Source organism: Chrysemys picta, unplaced genomic scaffold (assembly GCF_011386835.1).
Source record: "Chrysemys picta bellii isolate R12L10 unplaced genomic scaffold, ASM1138683v2 scaf20, whole genome shotgun sequence".
NCBI lineage: Eukaryota > Metazoa > Chordata > Testudines > Emydidae > Chrysemys > Chrysemys picta.
In genome coordinates this window covers 1-18,267 of record NW_027052727.1, presented here as the reverse complement: position 1 = coordinate 18,267, position 18,267 = coordinate 1, and the positions used below count along the sequence as shown (strand labels likewise).

Here is an 18,267-nt window from a genome sequence, read left to right as displayed (position 1 = left end):
ACAGGACAAGAAGCAATGGGCTTAAATTGCAACAAGGGAGGTTTAGGTTGGACATTAGGGAAAAAAATCTTGTCAGGGTGGTTAAGCACTGGAATAAATTGCCTAGAGAGGTTGTGGAATCTCTCTCATTGGAGGTTTTAAGAACAGGTTAGTCAGGGATGGTCTATATCAGATGTCTTAAAACATGCGGCCTGTGGGGCTAGTTCCTGCAGCCTGCAAAGCTCCCCGTGGCCCACTCCCCACCCCCTCCAGGCTGGGGGTGGGCAAACTATAGCCCCCGTGGCGCCGCAAGCCCTGCGCCGCTCCCTGAAGCGGCCGGCACCACGTCCCTGTGGCGGCGGGGCGTGGGGGTGGGGGCAGAGGGCTCTGTGCGTTGCCCTCCCTTCCAGGCACCGCCCCTCCGCAGCGCCCATTGGCCGGGAACGGGGAACCGTGGCCAATGGGAGCTTCGGGGCAGGTATCTGGAGGAGCAGCAAGGCCAGTGCACGGAGCCCTGTGGCCCCTTCCCCAGGGGCCGCAGGCATGTGGTTCCGGCTGCTTCCCGGAGTGGCGCTGGGCCAGGGCAGGCAGGCAGGGAGCCTGTCCTGGCCCCGGAGCTGCTCTAGGTAAGCGGCGCTGGGCCGGAGCCCACACCCCAACCCTCCTGCACCCCAACTCCCTTCCCTGAGCCCCCTGCCGCACCCTGCACCCATCCTGCACCCCAACTCCCTGCCCTGAGCCCTGGCCACACCCCGCACCCCTCCTGCACCCCCTGGGAGCAGGGAGGGGTGGAGTTAGGGTGGGGAATTCAAGGAAAGGGGTTGGAATGGGGGCAGGGAAGGGGTGGGAAAGGCAGGGAAGGGGCGGGGCCTAATAGAAGGGGCAGAGTTGGGGCAGGGCTGGGGGCAACAGGGGAGGGGTGTCAGTGATGTGGCCCTCGAGCCAATGCATTAGTCCTCATGTGGCCCTCGTGGCCATTTGAGTTTGAGATCCCTGGTCTAGATAATATCTAGTCCTGCCTTGAGTGCAGGGGACTGGACTAGATGTCCTCTCGAGGTCCCTTCCAGTTCTAGGATTCTATGGTACTAGAGCAATAGTTGGAGATTTCCCGAAAAGCCTCATTGTAGACAAGGTCTATGAGTGGGAGCGAGGATCTCCTGTCAGTGGCTCCAGGCTAAAATCCACAAGCAAATACTGATGGCTGTTCAGAGATGGTCACTTGAAAAGAGGCGATGGGTCTCTTGTCACTTACCCTGAGCTACAGCGTAGCCGTCTCCCGTCCTCCCTGCAGAGAGAAGGCAAATTTCAGTGAATGCAGCTCCCGAGATAGGAACCGACTCCGATCTGTGCCCACAGCTCAGAAACAGGACCCCTGGCGCCAGTAATGGACTCAAGGTCCCAGGCGCTCACGATCGGCAGGAGAGAAAGACACGACACAGTTTCCAAAGATCTCAGTCCACTGGCTGCTGGGCTCGCTGGAAAACCAAGCCTCATATAAACTGTAACCCGCACCAAGGTTCTGGGTCTGGCCCTCCAGCAGCTCCCATCGGGGTCATTAGCTCAGTCCCGCAGTGGGACAGTCACACAGTACTGACACTGGCTCCTGTATTGCTGTTGGCCTTAGGTAGGTGTGCAGGGCCCGGCAAGTCCAGGAAATGCCCCCAACCCAGCCACTTTACCTGGGCATTGCTTTTTCCAGAAGAATACTCCGATTATAACACCAATCAGGACAGCTGCAGTGATAACTCCAGCCACAATGGGAATCAAACTATTATTTGGTTCTGAAATGGAATGGAGAGAATGAGCAATGGGGAAAAATCCCCCACTAAAACCCCCCTTTCATCCCAGTGCAGGGATCAGTCAGTCAGCTCCCCAGATAAGGGCTGAATCCTGCAACCATCCACCCCTTCCAATGCAGCCACCATGTACCTACCAGGCATTATACCCCACCACAGAAAGTCCTGGACACTAGACCCAGCCTCTACCACTTCAATTCATAATAAATATTTAGCACTTAAAATAGAAGATTTTTATAACATTAATCAATCTTCATAAACCTAATTATGGGAGAGAATGAATGTCAGTATCGTCCCTAAACAGGAAAGGGGGAGACTTGCTGAAGATCACACAGAGTCAGTGAAAGAGCCAGGAATAGACCCCAGGAATCCTGACTTCCAGCCCCTCCTCCCCTAACCCACCTGCCCCCACTCCCCTTCCAGGAGTCCTGGCTCCCAGCCCCTAACTCCCCCTTGACCACCCTGACTTTCATGACTAATGGAACACAGTCCCATTGTGTGATTCTGGTGACAAACTGGAAACTGACCTCAAAGCTCTGGATTTCCCTGCCATGAATATAGTTAGACACAATGCGTGTTTTTTGAGGGGGCAGGAAGTGAAGAGGGGACGATAGAGATATTTTAATACTGTTCTTGGTTTATATGAACCTGTTAAACCCCAAGTTCTGTATGCACTTTAAGTTTCATTAATCAGCTTCTCCTGTTGTCTGAAAGATCCACATAATAATACAGCAAAAAGAAAAATATTTCTAAGAGAATAAGGAAATGTGGTTTATGACACAAAAATTGGCAGGGACGTAGTAGCAGGATTATGATGTGAAACCATCTGTTGACTAGATTTCCAGTGCAGGCTGCCCTTTTAGAAATTGTTTGCACTTCCAAATGCTGCATTTTTCCACTTCCCAATTAACCAAGCAAAAAGATGGGTAATAAATTCTCTCTCGACTTCCTTGTGCTAGGGGCATAGGAGACTCTCCCCCGATGCAGGGTTCTAATCTGCCTCCTCGCTCCATTCCAAGGCCAGACCCTCTCTTCCAGCATCACTGCGCACAGAAACAAGCTGCTCCCAACATTAAATCTCTACCTCTGGCCACATGGGCCCATAGAGTCGTGTTTCTGAGAACCTGCTGTATCCTAGGACTAGAAGGGACCTCGAGAGCTTATCTAGTCCCGTCCCCTGCACTCATGGCAGGACCACGAGTGCATGAAGTTGAGAACGGGCTGGAAGCTGAAGCAAGACCAACTCTGTCTGGAAATAAGGGGCAGATTTGAGCTTCTCCTGGGATGTGATAAATTCTCCATCCCTTGGAGACTACATCTGGAATGGAAATCTCTTTCTGAAGGATCAGCGCTAGTTTGCCCACAGATGACCAGACTGTGATTCCCCCCTGCCCTGGACTAGGCAGGAGCTCAGATCAGATGATTAGAATGGTCCCTTCAGGCCTTAATGTCTCGTTGTTAATCTTCTCCCTTCAGAGACACTGTATTGCTGAGATGTATCCAACAGCCCCAGAGGCAGCAAACTGGAGAGCAAGACATGAGCCCCAGGCACTGTGGGTCCCAACTCTAGCACAAGAACTTGACTGCAGGGGGACAGAGCCAAAGAGGACAGGGCCTCACAGACCCTGAGAAAGTCCAGCTTCAGCCTATAAATCCAAATGAGAATTTTTCAGGGGTTGAGTTTAATGGATTCCCCCTCTCCCACTAGGAAAACAGGCAAACACACAAACTCCTTACCCCAGGAGACAGAGAGTGGCTCTAACAGGCTTTCATGCTCCACGTGACATGAATAATGGGCTTTGATCTTGGGATCAATCTCCATTGTCACCCAGGTCTGGTAGGTCCCACCCCCATTGGGTAGGATGCCTTCAGAGTAGGTCTCCTGCTGTCTGCTCTCCCCATTTTTCAGACAGGTCACGGTGATGTCCCGGGGGTAGAATCCACTGACCTTACAGGAGAGGGTGGTGAGGCCGTCACGAGATGACCTGTCGCTCACTCTAGCTGTTGGGCACACTGGGAAAAAGAAGAAACTCAAGTGAGGTGTTTTCAAGCTCTAATCCAGGCAGCATTTTCTAGAGCTTTGCAGCATGAAATTCTGAGACCCGAGCAGTGGGAGAGGATGAGAATCCATGAGACAGAATCCCTCTGATGAGAGAGAACCATCATGTTAGAGGATTTCTGTGCCGAATTCACAGTATCAGCAACGGTGAATCCTGAATCCAGGTCCCTGACCTGGCCTCTGCTCCAAACCACAGAGACACAAATACTTTGACAGGCTTCACTAAACTCCAGATACAGGTGTCAATCACACACTAGGTTTGTACCCATCTCCTCTCAGTCCCTGGATTTGAAAGAGAGGAGAATCTTGCCCTGGCCAGGGAGCAAAAACTGGACTGAATAAACTGACCAATTAGAGATGGAAAGGGCCCATTAAACAAAAAGTGACACACAGTGCTAAATTGCCCCTCAAACGAGCTAATATGAATTGGCTCATTTCTTGTAGGTTGTTACCAAATCTATTTACCCCAGTACTATGGATTTCAAAAGGAATTATGATAATGTTGAAAAATCAGTTTCCCAGCCCCCTGGCACTGAAATACACATTACAATGCTGTGTATGGATTTTTCTTGTTGGCATTTGTAAAGATGGCAAAGGACAAGATAATGTTCTGCTGAGGTTTGTGAGAGAAATAAGCAATTAGGATAATTGTTGCAAAAAACTGGGTAGAAATTTCAAGTAACCTTGAACAGCAAGTGCAAACTGTTTGGGAAGGGAAAGATCAGGGTGTGTAATGATGCTAACTAATCTGGGAAATGTGTGTATATGGTAACAGACAAGGTACATAAACGGGTAATAGTGAGTTAACATTTTGAAGCAGACTGTCCTCCTGAGTTGGAGTGTTAAAGCATTTAACCTCTTCCCTTCTATGTTTGTGATTAATCTTTAACTAAAAAGCTTTGGTAATAAATTTGAGTGTGATTATCTGGTGTCTTATTGATAAAAGAATCGAAAAGTAAGTATGAAAGTGTTGCAGCAAAGGTAGGTCTTGAGGGGGAAAACTTTAAGGACAAGGGGACCCTTCTTCCAGGTTAGTATGGGGAGGGCAATTCCACATGTAGGGAATGGCATGGAAGGAAGCACATAAATGACTGTAGGAGAAGTTTGGCAACAAGGACAAAGCTACCATCATTGATGGAACACGGGCTGGGGGCAACACAAGAAATATGATGGTACAGACAGTGAATGGGGAAGAATTACATGGTGAATGAAGCTGGTGTCCATGGAAGTGGCACTTCCATAATTAAGCAGAGTGCTCTAACATGCACAAGTACAGATTGCCTTGATAACGGCTGTGTCACATCAGAGGAAGAGGTAGAATTTGTGATGTGAAGTTGCGCTCATTTGGTCAAGTGGCTCTGGAGATGCAGCTTCTCTACAGTGAACTGCTTTTAACATTTTCAATTTCTTATCTTTTTTTCCAGCAGAACTGATGGGGAAGGGGTTGTTTCCCCACCTATCCCTGGTGCAAGGTTCGCTGAATATCCCCCTACCCACCTGCTCCAGTTTGGAACTGGGGCTGGGGAATGGAGATGTAGCCAGTAGTGTCCCCCTAGGTGGGGCTTGTCCCTCACCTTACCTTTCCTCTGTAGAGTCTCCTTCCCGTACTCTAGAGCACTCCTTAGCCAGGAAATACAATTCCCCTCCACGTAGCGTTTCCACTGCTGGTTGTCATTTACTTCAGCCTCCCATCTCCTCTTGGTGATCTGAGCCCCAATATCTGCTGCTACCCAAGTCATGGTCTCCTTATCGAAGGTAAGAAAGTCTCGTCCGTCATATGAATCCTGGTAAAACCCCTGAATGCTGTTGTCTTCCCGGAGATCACAGCCGTATATCGTCTGGATGATGTGAAACCCTGAAACACAGCTGAGGGTCAGAAGCAGTCTCTCTCTGAAAATCTCACCAAGAGCCCACTGCAGGTAGCCCAGTGGTTCTTCTTCTTGCTACTGGGCCCTCCCTCCCCTGAGAAATGGGGTTCCCACTTATGCTGTTGGGTCCTACACCCTCCCAGCTCCTTTCAGGGGGGAACCCAAACCCACAGGGGGCACCCTCTCCATCTGTTGGGTCTTGTACACTAAAGAGCCCCCACTGCAGAGAGCTCACAACCTTCAAGGAATACCTCACTGCTGCTTGTTCTTGTATGTTCCCTGCAGGAGGAGCAGGGTGGCACAATCCCAAAGGGAGTACTCCGGATATTGCAGGGATCTATCCCCTCCAGCTCTCTTCTGCTCTCTGAGGATCCCCCCAGTTCTCGTAGTCAGGGTCAATCTGGAGAAGAGAGGGAGTTCAGGGTGTCTGTACCCAACTCTCTTCTGCTCTGGTTGTTAATTTTGCAGGGTCCTCAGGATCACTTGGTCCCCCACCTCCGTCATTGACAGTACCCCCATTCCCCTGTGAGGAGGAGGTACAGGTCTGTCCCCCACACTAACCTCTGCTCTGGTTTAATGACCTCACAGAATGCCCAGGGTCACTCTGTTTCCCTGCCCCATCTTCTCTGTGCCCCCAACTCAGTCTAGGAATGGCAAAGAACCAACTTCATATGCTTGGCCTCTTTTTCACATGGCCACTGTCTCAAGGTGATTCCCTGTGAAGATCAGGCCACTGACGGCCCTTAGTTCAGCTAGCCACCATTTTCCTACAGCCAGGCTAATCTTCACAACAACGGCCCCCATCTCGCACACAACCAAGAGCAGACTCAGTTAATGGAGCCACCCCTGGGCTGATAGGAGGCAGGGAGGGAGACTGGGGGGGAGGGAAGGGGGATGGGGACAGGAAGGAGAATTTAGGGGAGTGGGAGAGAGGCTGTGGTGAACAGAGAACAGTGTGGGGATCACGAGGAAGACTGAAATGTGGGGAAAGGATCAGACCCCTAGCTTGGCAAACTGGGTAGAATGTTGGGGCACAAAAATAACTCACACAGGGTCCCAAATATTTTCACCCCTCCCTCACCCTGCCTTAGATACATCGAGGTAAATGCCAAGATTTTCAGCAATGACTAGTGATTTTGGGTGCCTAACTGAGACCCTTTAAAGGGGCCTGATCAGAAAGTGGGAGCACCCGGCCTCTGAACATCAGACACCCAAAAATCACTAATCACTTGTGGAAAACATTAAAAGTAACAACAGCTACAGAAAGGTTAGTAACCATTTTTTCTTCTTCAACTGTTTGCACAAGTCCCTTCCACGTTCGGGGACTCCCAAACAATACCGTAAGAGGTGGGCTCGGAGTTCATGGACACATGGATTACAATACTGCCCAGCCAAACCCAGTGGCATCTCTCACTGAGTGGGTAATGGCGTAGTTGGAAGAAAAAGTATGTACTGACGCCCAGGTCGCTGCTCTGCAAATGTCCTGGATCAGGCCTGGGCCATGAACGCCACTGAGGAAGCTTGTGCTCTCACAGAATGGGCCACAAGGAAGGCAGGTGGTGGGACACCTGCCTGCTCGTAGCACATGTGAATGCACAATGTAATCCACAATGAAATTCTCTGAGCCAAAAGGGGTAGGGTTTTCATCCTATCAGAGCGGTGTGGATTTATGGATCAGCTTAGGACACCTGCCTAACATCCAGAGGGTGGAGATGTCATTCCTCCCTATTCTTGTGCGGCTTGAGGAAGGGAATGGGCAGGAAAATACCCTGATTACTATGAAACTCCAAGATTACCTTTGGGAGGAACACGGGGTGGGGGCAACGTTGTACCTTGTCGCAGTAGCGTAGCCGGGGGGGGGGGGGAGCAGGGGGAGCGGCCGCTCCCCCACTGAGCAGAAGCTGTGCCTTTTTTGTGCTCCGACGCCTTTTGCTCCTGCGCTACTGACTGAGTGGAGCATTTTTTTTGCTCCCAGCGCCTTTTTTTAGCTCCGCTCCCCGTGCTCTTAACCTGGCTACGCCACTGCCTTGTCGTTAAAGAACACTGTATATGGAGGTTTTGACATAAGAGCTCTAATCTCCGAGCCCCTCCAGACTGAGGTAATTGCTACCAGAAAGGCGACCTTCTAGGAAAGGTCCAACAGAGAGCACAATGCTAGAGGCTCAAAGGGAGGCCCCGTGAGCTCTGACAGGACCAGGTTTAAGTTCCCCACGGGGATGTTGTCAAGGCTGATTCCCCACTCTGGCATTTCGAGTGCAGAAGGTGGGAGCCTGCAAGGACTCGAAAAATTAATACTGGCCACTCCAGCCTGGTAATGCTGCCACCACCCAAGTGAAAATCTGCCTTTTGCCAATCCAGAAGAACTCTCTTGGGAAGTTTTTCTGGGGCCCCTCGGCTTTTCCACCCCTTCTTCGGGAAAGCCAAGAAAGGAAACAAAAGAAAAGGAGAACCCAGCGGTTGTATTAGCTGATTAATATATGCACAACCTCTTTACCTCATAAGACACAGAAATCCAGTCATGTTCTTACAAAAAGGAAATTTTATTTAAAAACAAGAAAGAAAACACCCTTGGAAAACTTAGGTTATTGCTAGATCTTAGAAGAGCAACTGCAAGGATTAATCACCAAGAGTAGCTTTCTTGGGATCCAGTTTAAAGGTTACAACAAAACAAAAGCACGTGGGGTTAGCACACAGGAATCCACAAGCCATAAAAAAAGATCGGCCTAATTGTATCTACCTGAACATTTCTTGTTCTACTTCTGTCATAAATATAAAGGGACGGGAGAGAGGGTCTGATGCAGTGCTATAAAATCCTCTTACCAGTAAAGGGTTAAGAAATTCAGGTAGCCAGACTGACACCTGACCTGGCTGGCATCTGACCAACAAGGGGACAAGATACTTTCAAATCTTGGGAGGGGGGAAGACTTTGTGTGTGGCTCTTTGTCTGAGTCAGAGTGATCTTGGGAGACAAGAAGTACCTGCAGAAAAATCAATCTCCTCACCAAACCTCACTTTTCTAAAGTAAGTTTAGTCAGCATTGCGAGTAGGTTTCTGTTTGTTTTGCTTGGTGAGCTTTCCCTGTGTTAGAGGGGGGGGGGGGGTTATTCCTGTTTTTTCTGTAACTTTAAGGTTTTGTCCAGAGGGGGAATCCCTCTGAGTTTGGAAATTGAGTATCCTGTAAAATAGTTACCATCCTGATTTTACAGAGATGATTTTACCTTCTTTGTTTTAATAAAATCCTTCTTTTAAGAACCTGACTGTTTTCTATGGTTTTAAAACCTCGGGAGTCGGTTTTTAGATCACGGTGTAACCAACTGGTTAGGAGATTATTCTCAAGCTTCCCAGGAAAGGGGGTGTACGGGCTTGAGAGGGTATTTTGGGGGGAAGGGGAACTTCAAGTGGTTCCTTTCCCGGATTCCTGTTTAAAACACTTGATGGTGGCAGTGAGAGAAGCATTTCTCAGGGTGCAGGGAATTTTGTACCTTGGGGGTTTTAACCTAAGCTGGTAGAAAAAGCTTAGGAGCTCTTCATGCGGGTCCCCACGTCTTTACCCTAGAGTTTAGAGTGGGGAGGGAACCCTGACAACTTCCATATCGGTGGTTCCAAATGAGTAGTTTCTAGGTATGATCCTGATGATTTTTCATACCTAGCCCAGAGCTTTTTACGGCATAAGTACTGCCCTGTCCCTCTGCAGCCAAGAGAACAAAAGACCCACACACCCAGCACTTTTCCCCACTTTGAGAGGGTACAGCTTCCTTACTGGTTCCCCTGGTCAGGTGCCAACTCATTTTAAGCTTACCTCTTAACTCTTTACAGGTAAGGCAGTTAGGGTACAGCTGCTAAGGAGGATTCTATAGCTACTGAATGGTTGGGGTGCTACCCCCACTCATTTATCACAGATGGGTTCCCAGATTTGTGGGTACAGCCTTTCAAAGCCCTTGAGGAAGGGAATGGACATTTCATGTGAAAAACCTGACTGACCACCCAGCAGGGGTAGAATGCGGAGATCGCTCCTAGGTGTACCTTAACGGATGAAATCGCTAGACCTGGCTGTTCCCAGACGGTTCTGGAGTATCTGCTTCATCTGAAAGATGACTCAGTGGGTGAGGAGGCAGGGGTGCCGGAACAGGGGGACCAAGGGGCCATGGCCCTGCCACATTAGCAGCAGGTGAGAGCGGGGGGAGGGGAAGGGGGGAGTGGGCAGAGCCTGAGAAGAAGTGAAGCGGGGGGAGGGGAATTGGGGAAGAGGCGGAGTCACCGTTTCAGCACCGGTAGCCCCCCCACACTCATAGGGAGATTCTGGCACCCCGGTGAGAGGCCTTGCAGGGTAGACCAAATGGAGAAACGCTTCCACTTGGCAAGGTAAGTAGCTCTGGTAATTGGATTCCTACTGCCTAGCAAAACCTAGCAGACCTGCTCCGAACAGGCCAGTTCTGCAGGTTTAAACATGGACCCGTCAGGCAGATGGAGCATTTGGCCGCGATCTTGCGAGACCAGGTCCAGAAGGGGAGGGAGTGGCATTGGAGTTGCTACTGACAGGTCTAGAAATAAGCCAAACTAGTGCTGATGTGGCCAGGTTGAGGCTATGAGAATAATCTTCGCTCTTGATCTTCAGCAAGATCTTGTGCACAAAAGGAATTGGGGGGAGAGGGGAAAGGCGCAGAACAGGTGATTTCTCCAAGGGAGTAAGACGACATCTGTGAGTGAGCCCGGGTTGCAGTCACGCAGACAGCAGAACGGCTGACATTTCCTGTTCTGTCTGGTCATGAACAGGTCTACGAGGGGAGTACCCACCACTGGAAAATGGTCCTTGCTATGTTGGGGCATAGGGACCATTCATGGTGAGAAGATCTGAGTTGCCAGCTTGTTCTGGGCTCCCGAAAGGGGAGAAGCTTTGAGGTGGATTGAGTGCTTTATGAAGAACTCCCACAAGCAAATGGCCTCCTGACACAGTGGGGAGAAGAGCGGGCCGCTCTCTGCCTGTTGATGTAAAACATGGCTGCCATATTGTCTGTAAGAACTTGCACCACCTTGCTTGCGATGGTGGGTAACAACACCTGACATGCTAGGCCAACCGCTCTGAGCTCTCTGACGTTTATCCATAGCAAGCGTTGCTGCCGGGACCACTGACCTTGTGTCGTGAGGTGCCAAAGATGGGCAGGCACTGTGAGCACCGAGTCCAAATGATGGCTGTTTGGCTGGTACACTGAGGCCAGCCAAGCCTGTAGGGGTCTGAGGTGCAACCTCGCATACCACACCTCGTATAGGCACGCGACCATGCGACCCAACAGCCTGAGGGGGCCTTGACCTGTGACGACACTAACTGGAAGTGGGCTCCTGGGAGGAAGGCCCTGGCCTGGGTAGAATTGAGCAACGCTCCGATAAACACTATCCTCTGAGCCGGGAGGAGTGTTGGCTTCTGCTCGTTTATCAGCAGGCCCAGTGTTCGAAAGGTTGTTTGGACGAGGTGGATGCTGGCTTTCATCTGGGATTGGACTGGTCATTGACCAGCCAGTCACTGAGGTACAGATACACATGCACCCCTCACCTTCTCAGGAAGGCTGCCACTATTACCAGCATTTCATAAAGACCCATTAGGCTGCTGACAGGCTGAACGGGAGGATGGTAAACTGGGAATGAGTCTGGTTCACAACGATCCCGAGAAACCTTCTGTGGCCTCGGAAAATAGAGGTGTGGAAATAGGCATCTTTCAAACCGAGGGTGGCGTCCCAGTCCCCTACATACAGGGAAGGAATGATGGAGACAATGCACAACTTCAGTCTTTGAGATGTTGCAAGTCTAGAATGGGTCAGAGACCCACTTTGGCACTCAGGATTAAGGATCGTGACGTTGCACTCCACATACTTTATGGAAATATGATTATGAATGTGAATATGATGTAACTGGAATATGCTTTATGCAAAACGTCTCTTGTATGATGTCATTAGAAAGCTTGTAATCTACTGAGTGTGTTCATCCTATTTGTTTTCATGTATTATTTCTATGTCTGGAATTGGGGAAATATGAAACTTGTATCACTGTTGTAGTCACACCAGGTGAGGGCCGTCAATGGGGCATTGGGAACTTGATGGCTCCCATTGATTAGGGCAATTGATGGTAAATGATTTATTTACCTGAAAGCCTTCCTGTGTACATAGGGGCCAACCAAGGAGGAATGGAGACTTGACCATGTCACCTGGTAGTGAAATCCATCTTAAATCTGGTACTTTTCCATTTAGCAAGAGGGGCAGGGACCCAGAAAGAGAAAAGATTCCCACCTTGTGCCAAAGTTATAAAAGGGGGTGCCAGTCATGAGAAAACCCCTGCTTATCAAATAAGATGTCTGCTGGATCTAACAAAGACTGTACCAGGGGAAAGGATTGGGCCCAGACTAGGAAAGAGTCCAGTCTGTGAAGTAAACTTATTGGAACATCTTTGAGGATGAGATATTTCCTGTAATCAGTTTCTTAATGTATCAGGCTTAGACTTGAGTGTTTTGTTTCAATTTGCTCTGTTACTTACTTTGTTCTGTCTATTACTTAAAAAGCAACAGAGGGTCCTGTGGCACCTTTGAGACTAACAGAAGTACTGGGAGCATAAGCTTTCGTGGGTAAGAACTAAGTGAGGTTCTTACCCACGAAAGCTTATGCTCCCAGTACTTCTGTTAGTCTCAAAGGTGCCACAGGACCCTCTGTTGCTTTTTACAGATTCAGACTAACACGGCTACCCCTCTGATACTTGTCTATTACTTGAAATCACTTAAATCCTACTTTCTATACTTAATAAAATCACTTTTGTTTATTAATAAACCCAGAGTAAGTGATTAATACCTGGGGGAGCAAACAGTTGTGCATATCTCTCTATCAGTGTTATAGAGGGTGGACAATTTATGAATTTATCCTGTGTAAGCTTTATACAGAGTAAAAGGGATTTATTTGGGGTTTGGGCTCCCAAAAAGGTTGAATACTGAGTGCTGGGAAAGTCCCTGTTAACTGAGAAGCCCCTGGGCTGAGTGAAACTGTTTCTGTGGCCCAACCTCTGTGTCTGTGCTGGAGGTGACTGGTGTGTCTAACTCAGCAAGACGGGAGTGGAGGGAAACCTGTTCGGGTAGGAGGGTTGTTCTCAGTGGTATCCCAGGACATGGAGTGACAGTCTCAAGGGGAGTCTCTGTGACCAAACCCGTCACAACTTCAGCCTGGCCTCCCTGTCCTTTTTCGCATGTGGACTGAACTGGTGGAAGAGCTGACAGCGATCCGCAATAGGAGTCTCATCCAAGCACTTTAGACAGCTGGAGTGTAGGTCGCTCAAAGGCATGGGCTTGCCACAGGAGGCACCGGGTCTGAAGCCCGGAGACCGAGACATGCCCAGTTTCAGGAGCAGAAGAAACTCTGCTAGAAGAGTCCAACTAACTATTTATATCAGTGGTGTCCAATACGTTCGCCACTAGCCACAGGTGGCTAATAGGCTATTGAATTGTGGCTAATGCATGTGGCTTTTTTGTAATGTGGCTAATAAGAAAAATTCAAAACCACAAGTGTGGCTAGCATCGAATTTCTATTGGACACTGCTGATTTATACCAATCAACTAAAGTCAAAAAGTGAGAAAACAACTGAGGTGAAAAGGGATGGAGTAACGAGAGAACCACTGAGAATCTGGAGAGATGCAGGGCGGCTGGTCACAGACACGCAGAGATCCCAAGCCAGGTGCCCGAGAGGAGTGGGGTGGGTCAGCCCTCCCCACCCACCCCTCTTCTCCTCCATGCTGCACTCCACAGGGATAAGCAGGGTGGGGCATGTGACGAACTGGGACTGTTCTTAATGTGGTCTGTGAATGCTGACAGGGGAGTGTGGCTGGGATAGTCTGCAATGGGGGGATGGGACACTGACCAACGGAGAATACCTGAGCATGTAACATGAGAACCCAGGAAGGGGTTAGAGGCCAGGTGAGACCTTTGCCTGGGAAACTGAACAAAGGCTGTGGGAGGGGTCGCTGAAGGAGAGTCTCGGAAGCTGGCTGGTGAGGTGGCTGGGAAGCAGAGAGGGCTCTGACCTCCCAAGGGGGCTGGGGTGCCCGAGGACCCCAAGATGGACCTAACTGAGGGGTATCCTGTGGTCTGTGCCTGCAAGACCTGTCTTGGACTGTGTCCCTGTCATCTAAATAAACCTTCTGCTTTACTGGCTGACTAAGAGTCATGGTGAATCGCAGGAAGCCAGGGGTGCAGGGCCCTGAGTTCCCCCACACTCCGTGACAGGGCACCGATGAGGTCTCAGAGGGACCAGACCCCGAATTCCCCCATGTGCGTGTTGGGGGCAGACACAGCTAGAGAGAACACTTGGTGGTCAAGATGCAGGACTCAGGACAGTCTCTGGCGATCTGGCAGCCCCAGGATGGGGGGAGGAAGAGGGGTAAATGGGGGGGAGGAGGGCAGGAGGGACAGTGGTTTGGGGAGGGGGCAGTGGGAACAGAACAGCAGCTCCCCAGCGCAGGCGAGCGGAGCCTCTCTCTCAGCACTGGGGAGGCTGGTGTCCGTGTGAACAGGTCAGGCTGGACAGGCTCAGCAGCAGGGGACCAATGGGTGAGACTAGTCAGGAGAGGGTTAAACTAGCTACAGAGGGGGCGGGCTGGGGGGCAGACACTTGGCAACCCTCCACGCTGTCGCTTAGTCCTGGGGCAGGGCCACCAGAAACCCAGGTGTCCAGGGCAGGACAGGAATTAGTTCTCATTGCTGCTGTCAGTGCTGGGAGCCAGGAGGGATTGGAGGTGCTACAACAAGGGGCTGGGGACACTCCTGGGTGAGCACCAATGCGACAGGCCAGTACCACTGACACGGGGGAAACAGGGATTGTCACTCGCGAGTCCCCTGTCAGGAAGGGAGGAGCAATTACGTCAGAGAGACCATCACCTGCCAGGGACAGTTCAGCAGCGCCAGGCACTGAACGCTTATGGATCATTCCCGTGCTAAGTGAGACAGCACAATCGGGGGCCTGGCCAGATGACTACAGCCCCCCACATCAGGGACTGAGCAGGAAGAACGGCTCTGCACACGTCTATCGATAGCATGCAGGGGAACCTGCCTGACCCCGGGGGCTCCGTGCTGGGTTTGTGCTGCCAGGAGTAAGGCAGCCCGGGAGTCTCTGCACGTTGCAAAAAGAACAGGAGTACTTGTGGCACCTTAGAGACTAACAAATTTATTAGAGCATAAGCTTTCGTGGACTACAGCTAAATTTGTTAGTCTCTAAGGTGCCACAAGTACTCCTGTTCTTTTTGCGGATACAGACTAACACGGCTGCTACTCTGAAATCTGCACGTTGCAGGGGCTGATTCTCTCACTAACTCTCCAGCCCAAGTTGATGACACTCTGCAGAGTCTGACCTGAGATAAACTCACTCTGGAAATAAGACAAAGTGAACAATGAAGGAGGCTCACTGGTGAGCAGCTTCTCCCCAGGGCTGGGGTGAACGCAGCACTGCCTGCTCTTGTGACTTTACTGTGCGTTTCATGATAGTGGGTGGTTTTAATAAATCCCCAGTTCCTGGACTCATGGGATTAGGGGAAAGTCTCAGCTCTCTTTTCTTACAGCAGTAACTTCTAGTCCTTCTAGCAGCAGGGAAAACCCCAGAAATGTGTCCCCTAAGGGCTCAAACCAGAGGGCAAATAAAAATAAGCTCCAGTATTATTCCCAAAATACTTACAACGCTTAAGCCAAACTCAGGATTTTGGGGGTCTGACTCGTGATGTCTGAACACTTGGGGCTGTCGATATTGGGGTTCCCCATCACTCGATATCTGGGAATTGAGACAAGACGTCTCAGAACCCTGTTCTAGCTCTAGGATCTGACAGAGTCACTGTTGTAGCCAGAGGAACAAACCCCCCTGTCCAGAAATCGCTGGGTGCGATTCTCTCGCCTGCATCACCAGGAGGTCGGACTAGCCGGGTCTGCTGGGAACTTCTGGCTTTTGCACCTCTGCCACTCTGTCTGGGAAATATATGTCTGGAAAAGGGCGGGGGTGGGAAGGGGCCCCCCCGAAGGGCAGCAGAGGCAGCTGCAAGTGGGACTGGTAGCAGAAGTCTGGGCTGTTTGGGGAGGGGACAATCTGAGAGTCCCACTTTGGAGGGTGTCAAAAAATCTCTTTCGCATGGACCCTCCATCCTGCAGCCCCTCCCCCCATCCCATATCCCTTTGTCCCCCACATTCACACTGACTCCAGCGAGAAAATGCGCCTTCGGACTCTGTCCCCTCCCCAACACACATCCCGGTGTCCCTTCACCCTGTTTACATCAACCACACTCCCAACCCCCACCCCATTTCCCTGCATCCCTAGGTCGTGTTGTGTCCTTCACTCACCCTCGGTCCGGTTGTAGAGCTGACTCAGGGTGTTCAGACTCGCGTTGTACCATTTCTGGAAGCGCTGTCCCCACCAGGTCACCTCGTCCCAGAACTCCGAACCCTCGTTCTGCGCCATCCACAGTGTGTAGGGCTCCGCCCTCTTCGTCCCACTGGTGTAGACATAGGTGAGCTGATCGTCCACATACACAACACGGCTGTACCAGGGCAGCCCCGGGGCAGGCTCTGACACCACAGTGTCCAAAATGCGCCTGGAGTGCAGGCCTGAGGGGGGAGATTGGGGGAGGGGAGAGTCAGACTGAACCAGACCCTGCCAGGAGCCCCTGGCAATATGCGAGAGGCAGCGCCATCCCTTAGGAGGGCTCCTGTGGGAGGGAGATCTGGGGAAGGGCTCACAGAACGGCCTGACCGGGGAGAAAGAGACGGTGGGGTAGAAGGAGAAAGGGAGGCAGGGCTGGAGGGGGAGTGAGGAGAGGAAGGGGTAGGGAGGTACAGGGGGGCTGGAGCATGTGAGGAGTACGGGAGCATATGGGGACAGTGTACTGGGGGTACAGGGGAGTGTGAGGCAGGAGAGGGGGCCCAGGAGGAGGGGCAGGGCTGGAGTGCGGTGTGGGGAAAAGGAAGGGGGTGTTATGGGAGAGGGTGGGGCAGGAGGACTGGGGGAGAGGAGATGCAGGAGCTGAAGCTGGGGAAGGCAAGGTGGGCAGGGGAATGTGTCCAAGCTACAGGTGGGAGCCAGGACACCGGCTGTGCACAGAATTTACTGTAATTTATTCAGAACATAAGATCGGCCAGACTGGGTCAGACCAAAGGCGCATCTAGCCCAGTCTCCTATCTTCTGACAGTGGCCAATGCCCAGTGCCCCAGACGGAATGAACAGAACAGGGAATTATCAAGTGATCCATCCTCTGTCGCCCATTCCCAGCTTCTGGCAAACAGAGGCTAGGGACAGCATCCCTGCCCATCCTGACCAATAGCCATTGGTGGACCTATCCTCCATAAACTTAGCTAGATCTTTTTTGAATCGTGTTATAGTCTTGACCTTCACAACGTCCTCTGGAAAGGAGTTCCACTGGTTGACTGTGTGTTGTGTGAAGAAATACTTCCTTTTGTTTGTTTTAAAGACCTGCTGCCTATTAATTTATTTGGGTGACCCCTAGTTCTTGTATTATGTGAAGGGGTAAATAACACTTCGGTATTCACTTTCTCCATACCAGTCTTGATTAAAACTATGATTTTGTCATGGATATTTGTAGTATAAGACCTGGACAGGTCCTGTGCAACGAAGAAAAGCTCACGGAAGCCCGTGACCCATCCGTGACTTTTACTAAAAATATCCATGGCAAAATGGGGAGCTCAGCTGCGTGACCCACACACCACCCACAGGGGCTAGGCAACTGCAGGCCACTCAGAGCTCCAGGTCCCCCTGCCACCCACAGCAACTGGGAGCAGTTGGTTCCCCCACAACCCACGGAGGCCGCCCCACTGCTCCCGGCTGCTACAGGTGGCAGGGGGACCGCACAGCTTCCGGCCGCCGTGTTCTGAAGTCATGGCGTTTGCTGGAAGTCACAGATCCCATGACTTCTGCAACCTCTGTGGAAAAAAACCAAAGCCTTAGTCTTGATTTTATAGACTTTCATTATATCCCCCCCCAGTCATGTCTTTTCCAAGCTGAAAAGTTCCAGTCTTATTAATTTCTCCTCATGTAGCAGCCATTCCATACCCCTAATCATTTTTGTTCCCCTTTTCTGTACTTTTTCCAATTCCAATATTTCTTTTTTCTGATGGAATGACTACATCTGCATGCAGTATTCAAGATGTGGGCATACCATGGATTTATATAAAGGCAATATGATATTTTCTGTCTTACTATCAATCACTTTCCTAATGATTCTCAACATTCTGTTAGCTTGTTTGATTGCCACTGAGCATTGAAAAAACGAGGAGTCCTGTGGTACCTTAAAGACTAAGCTTTTGTGTATGCATCTGACAAAGTGGGTTCCAGCCCATGAAAACTTATGCCCAAATAAATTTGTTAGTCTTTAAGGTGCCATGGGACTCCCCTTTGTTTTTGCAGAAACAAACTAACATGGCTGGTTTAAGCATTGACCTCCTAAACCCAGAGTTGTGAGTTCAATCCTTGAGGGGGCCATTTAGCAATCAGGGCAAATATCTGTCTGGGGATTTGTCCTGCTTTGAGCAGGGGGTTGGACTAGAGG

General features: G+C 50.6%; 1 protein-coding gene across 3 annotated transcripts in view; it reads right to left on the bottom strand.

Moving 5' to 3' along the window:
* LOC135977726 (class I histocompatibility antigen, F10 alpha chain-like) overlaps positions 1-16,190 on the bottom strand; it is a 194,198-nt gene extending 178,008 nt beyond the window's left edge. The window contains exons 1-7 of one of the 3 annotated variants that reach the window (XM_065578973.1): positions 16,049-16,190; positions 15,396-15,488; positions 5,954-6,102; positions 5,414-5,689; positions 3,513-3,788; positions 1,659-1,760; positions 1,232-1,264 (exon numbers count right to left, since the gene is read on the bottom strand). In XM_065578973.1, coding sequence (XP_065435045.1) covers positions 1,232-1,264; positions 1,659-1,760; positions 3,513-3,788; positions 5,414-5,573 — 571 coding nt within the window. In that variant the 5' untranslated portion in view covers positions 5,574-5,689; positions 5,954-6,102; positions 15,396-15,488; positions 16,049-16,190. The remainder of the gene's footprint in view (positions 1-1,231; positions 1,265-1,658; positions 1,761-3,512; positions 3,789-5,413; positions 5,690-5,953; positions 6,103-15,395; positions 15,489-16,048) is intronic. The other 2 variants (XM_065578975.1, XM_065578974.1) reach the window with 2 other exon arrangements.
* Between the last annotated feature and the right edge of the window lie 2,077 nt (positions 16,191-18,267).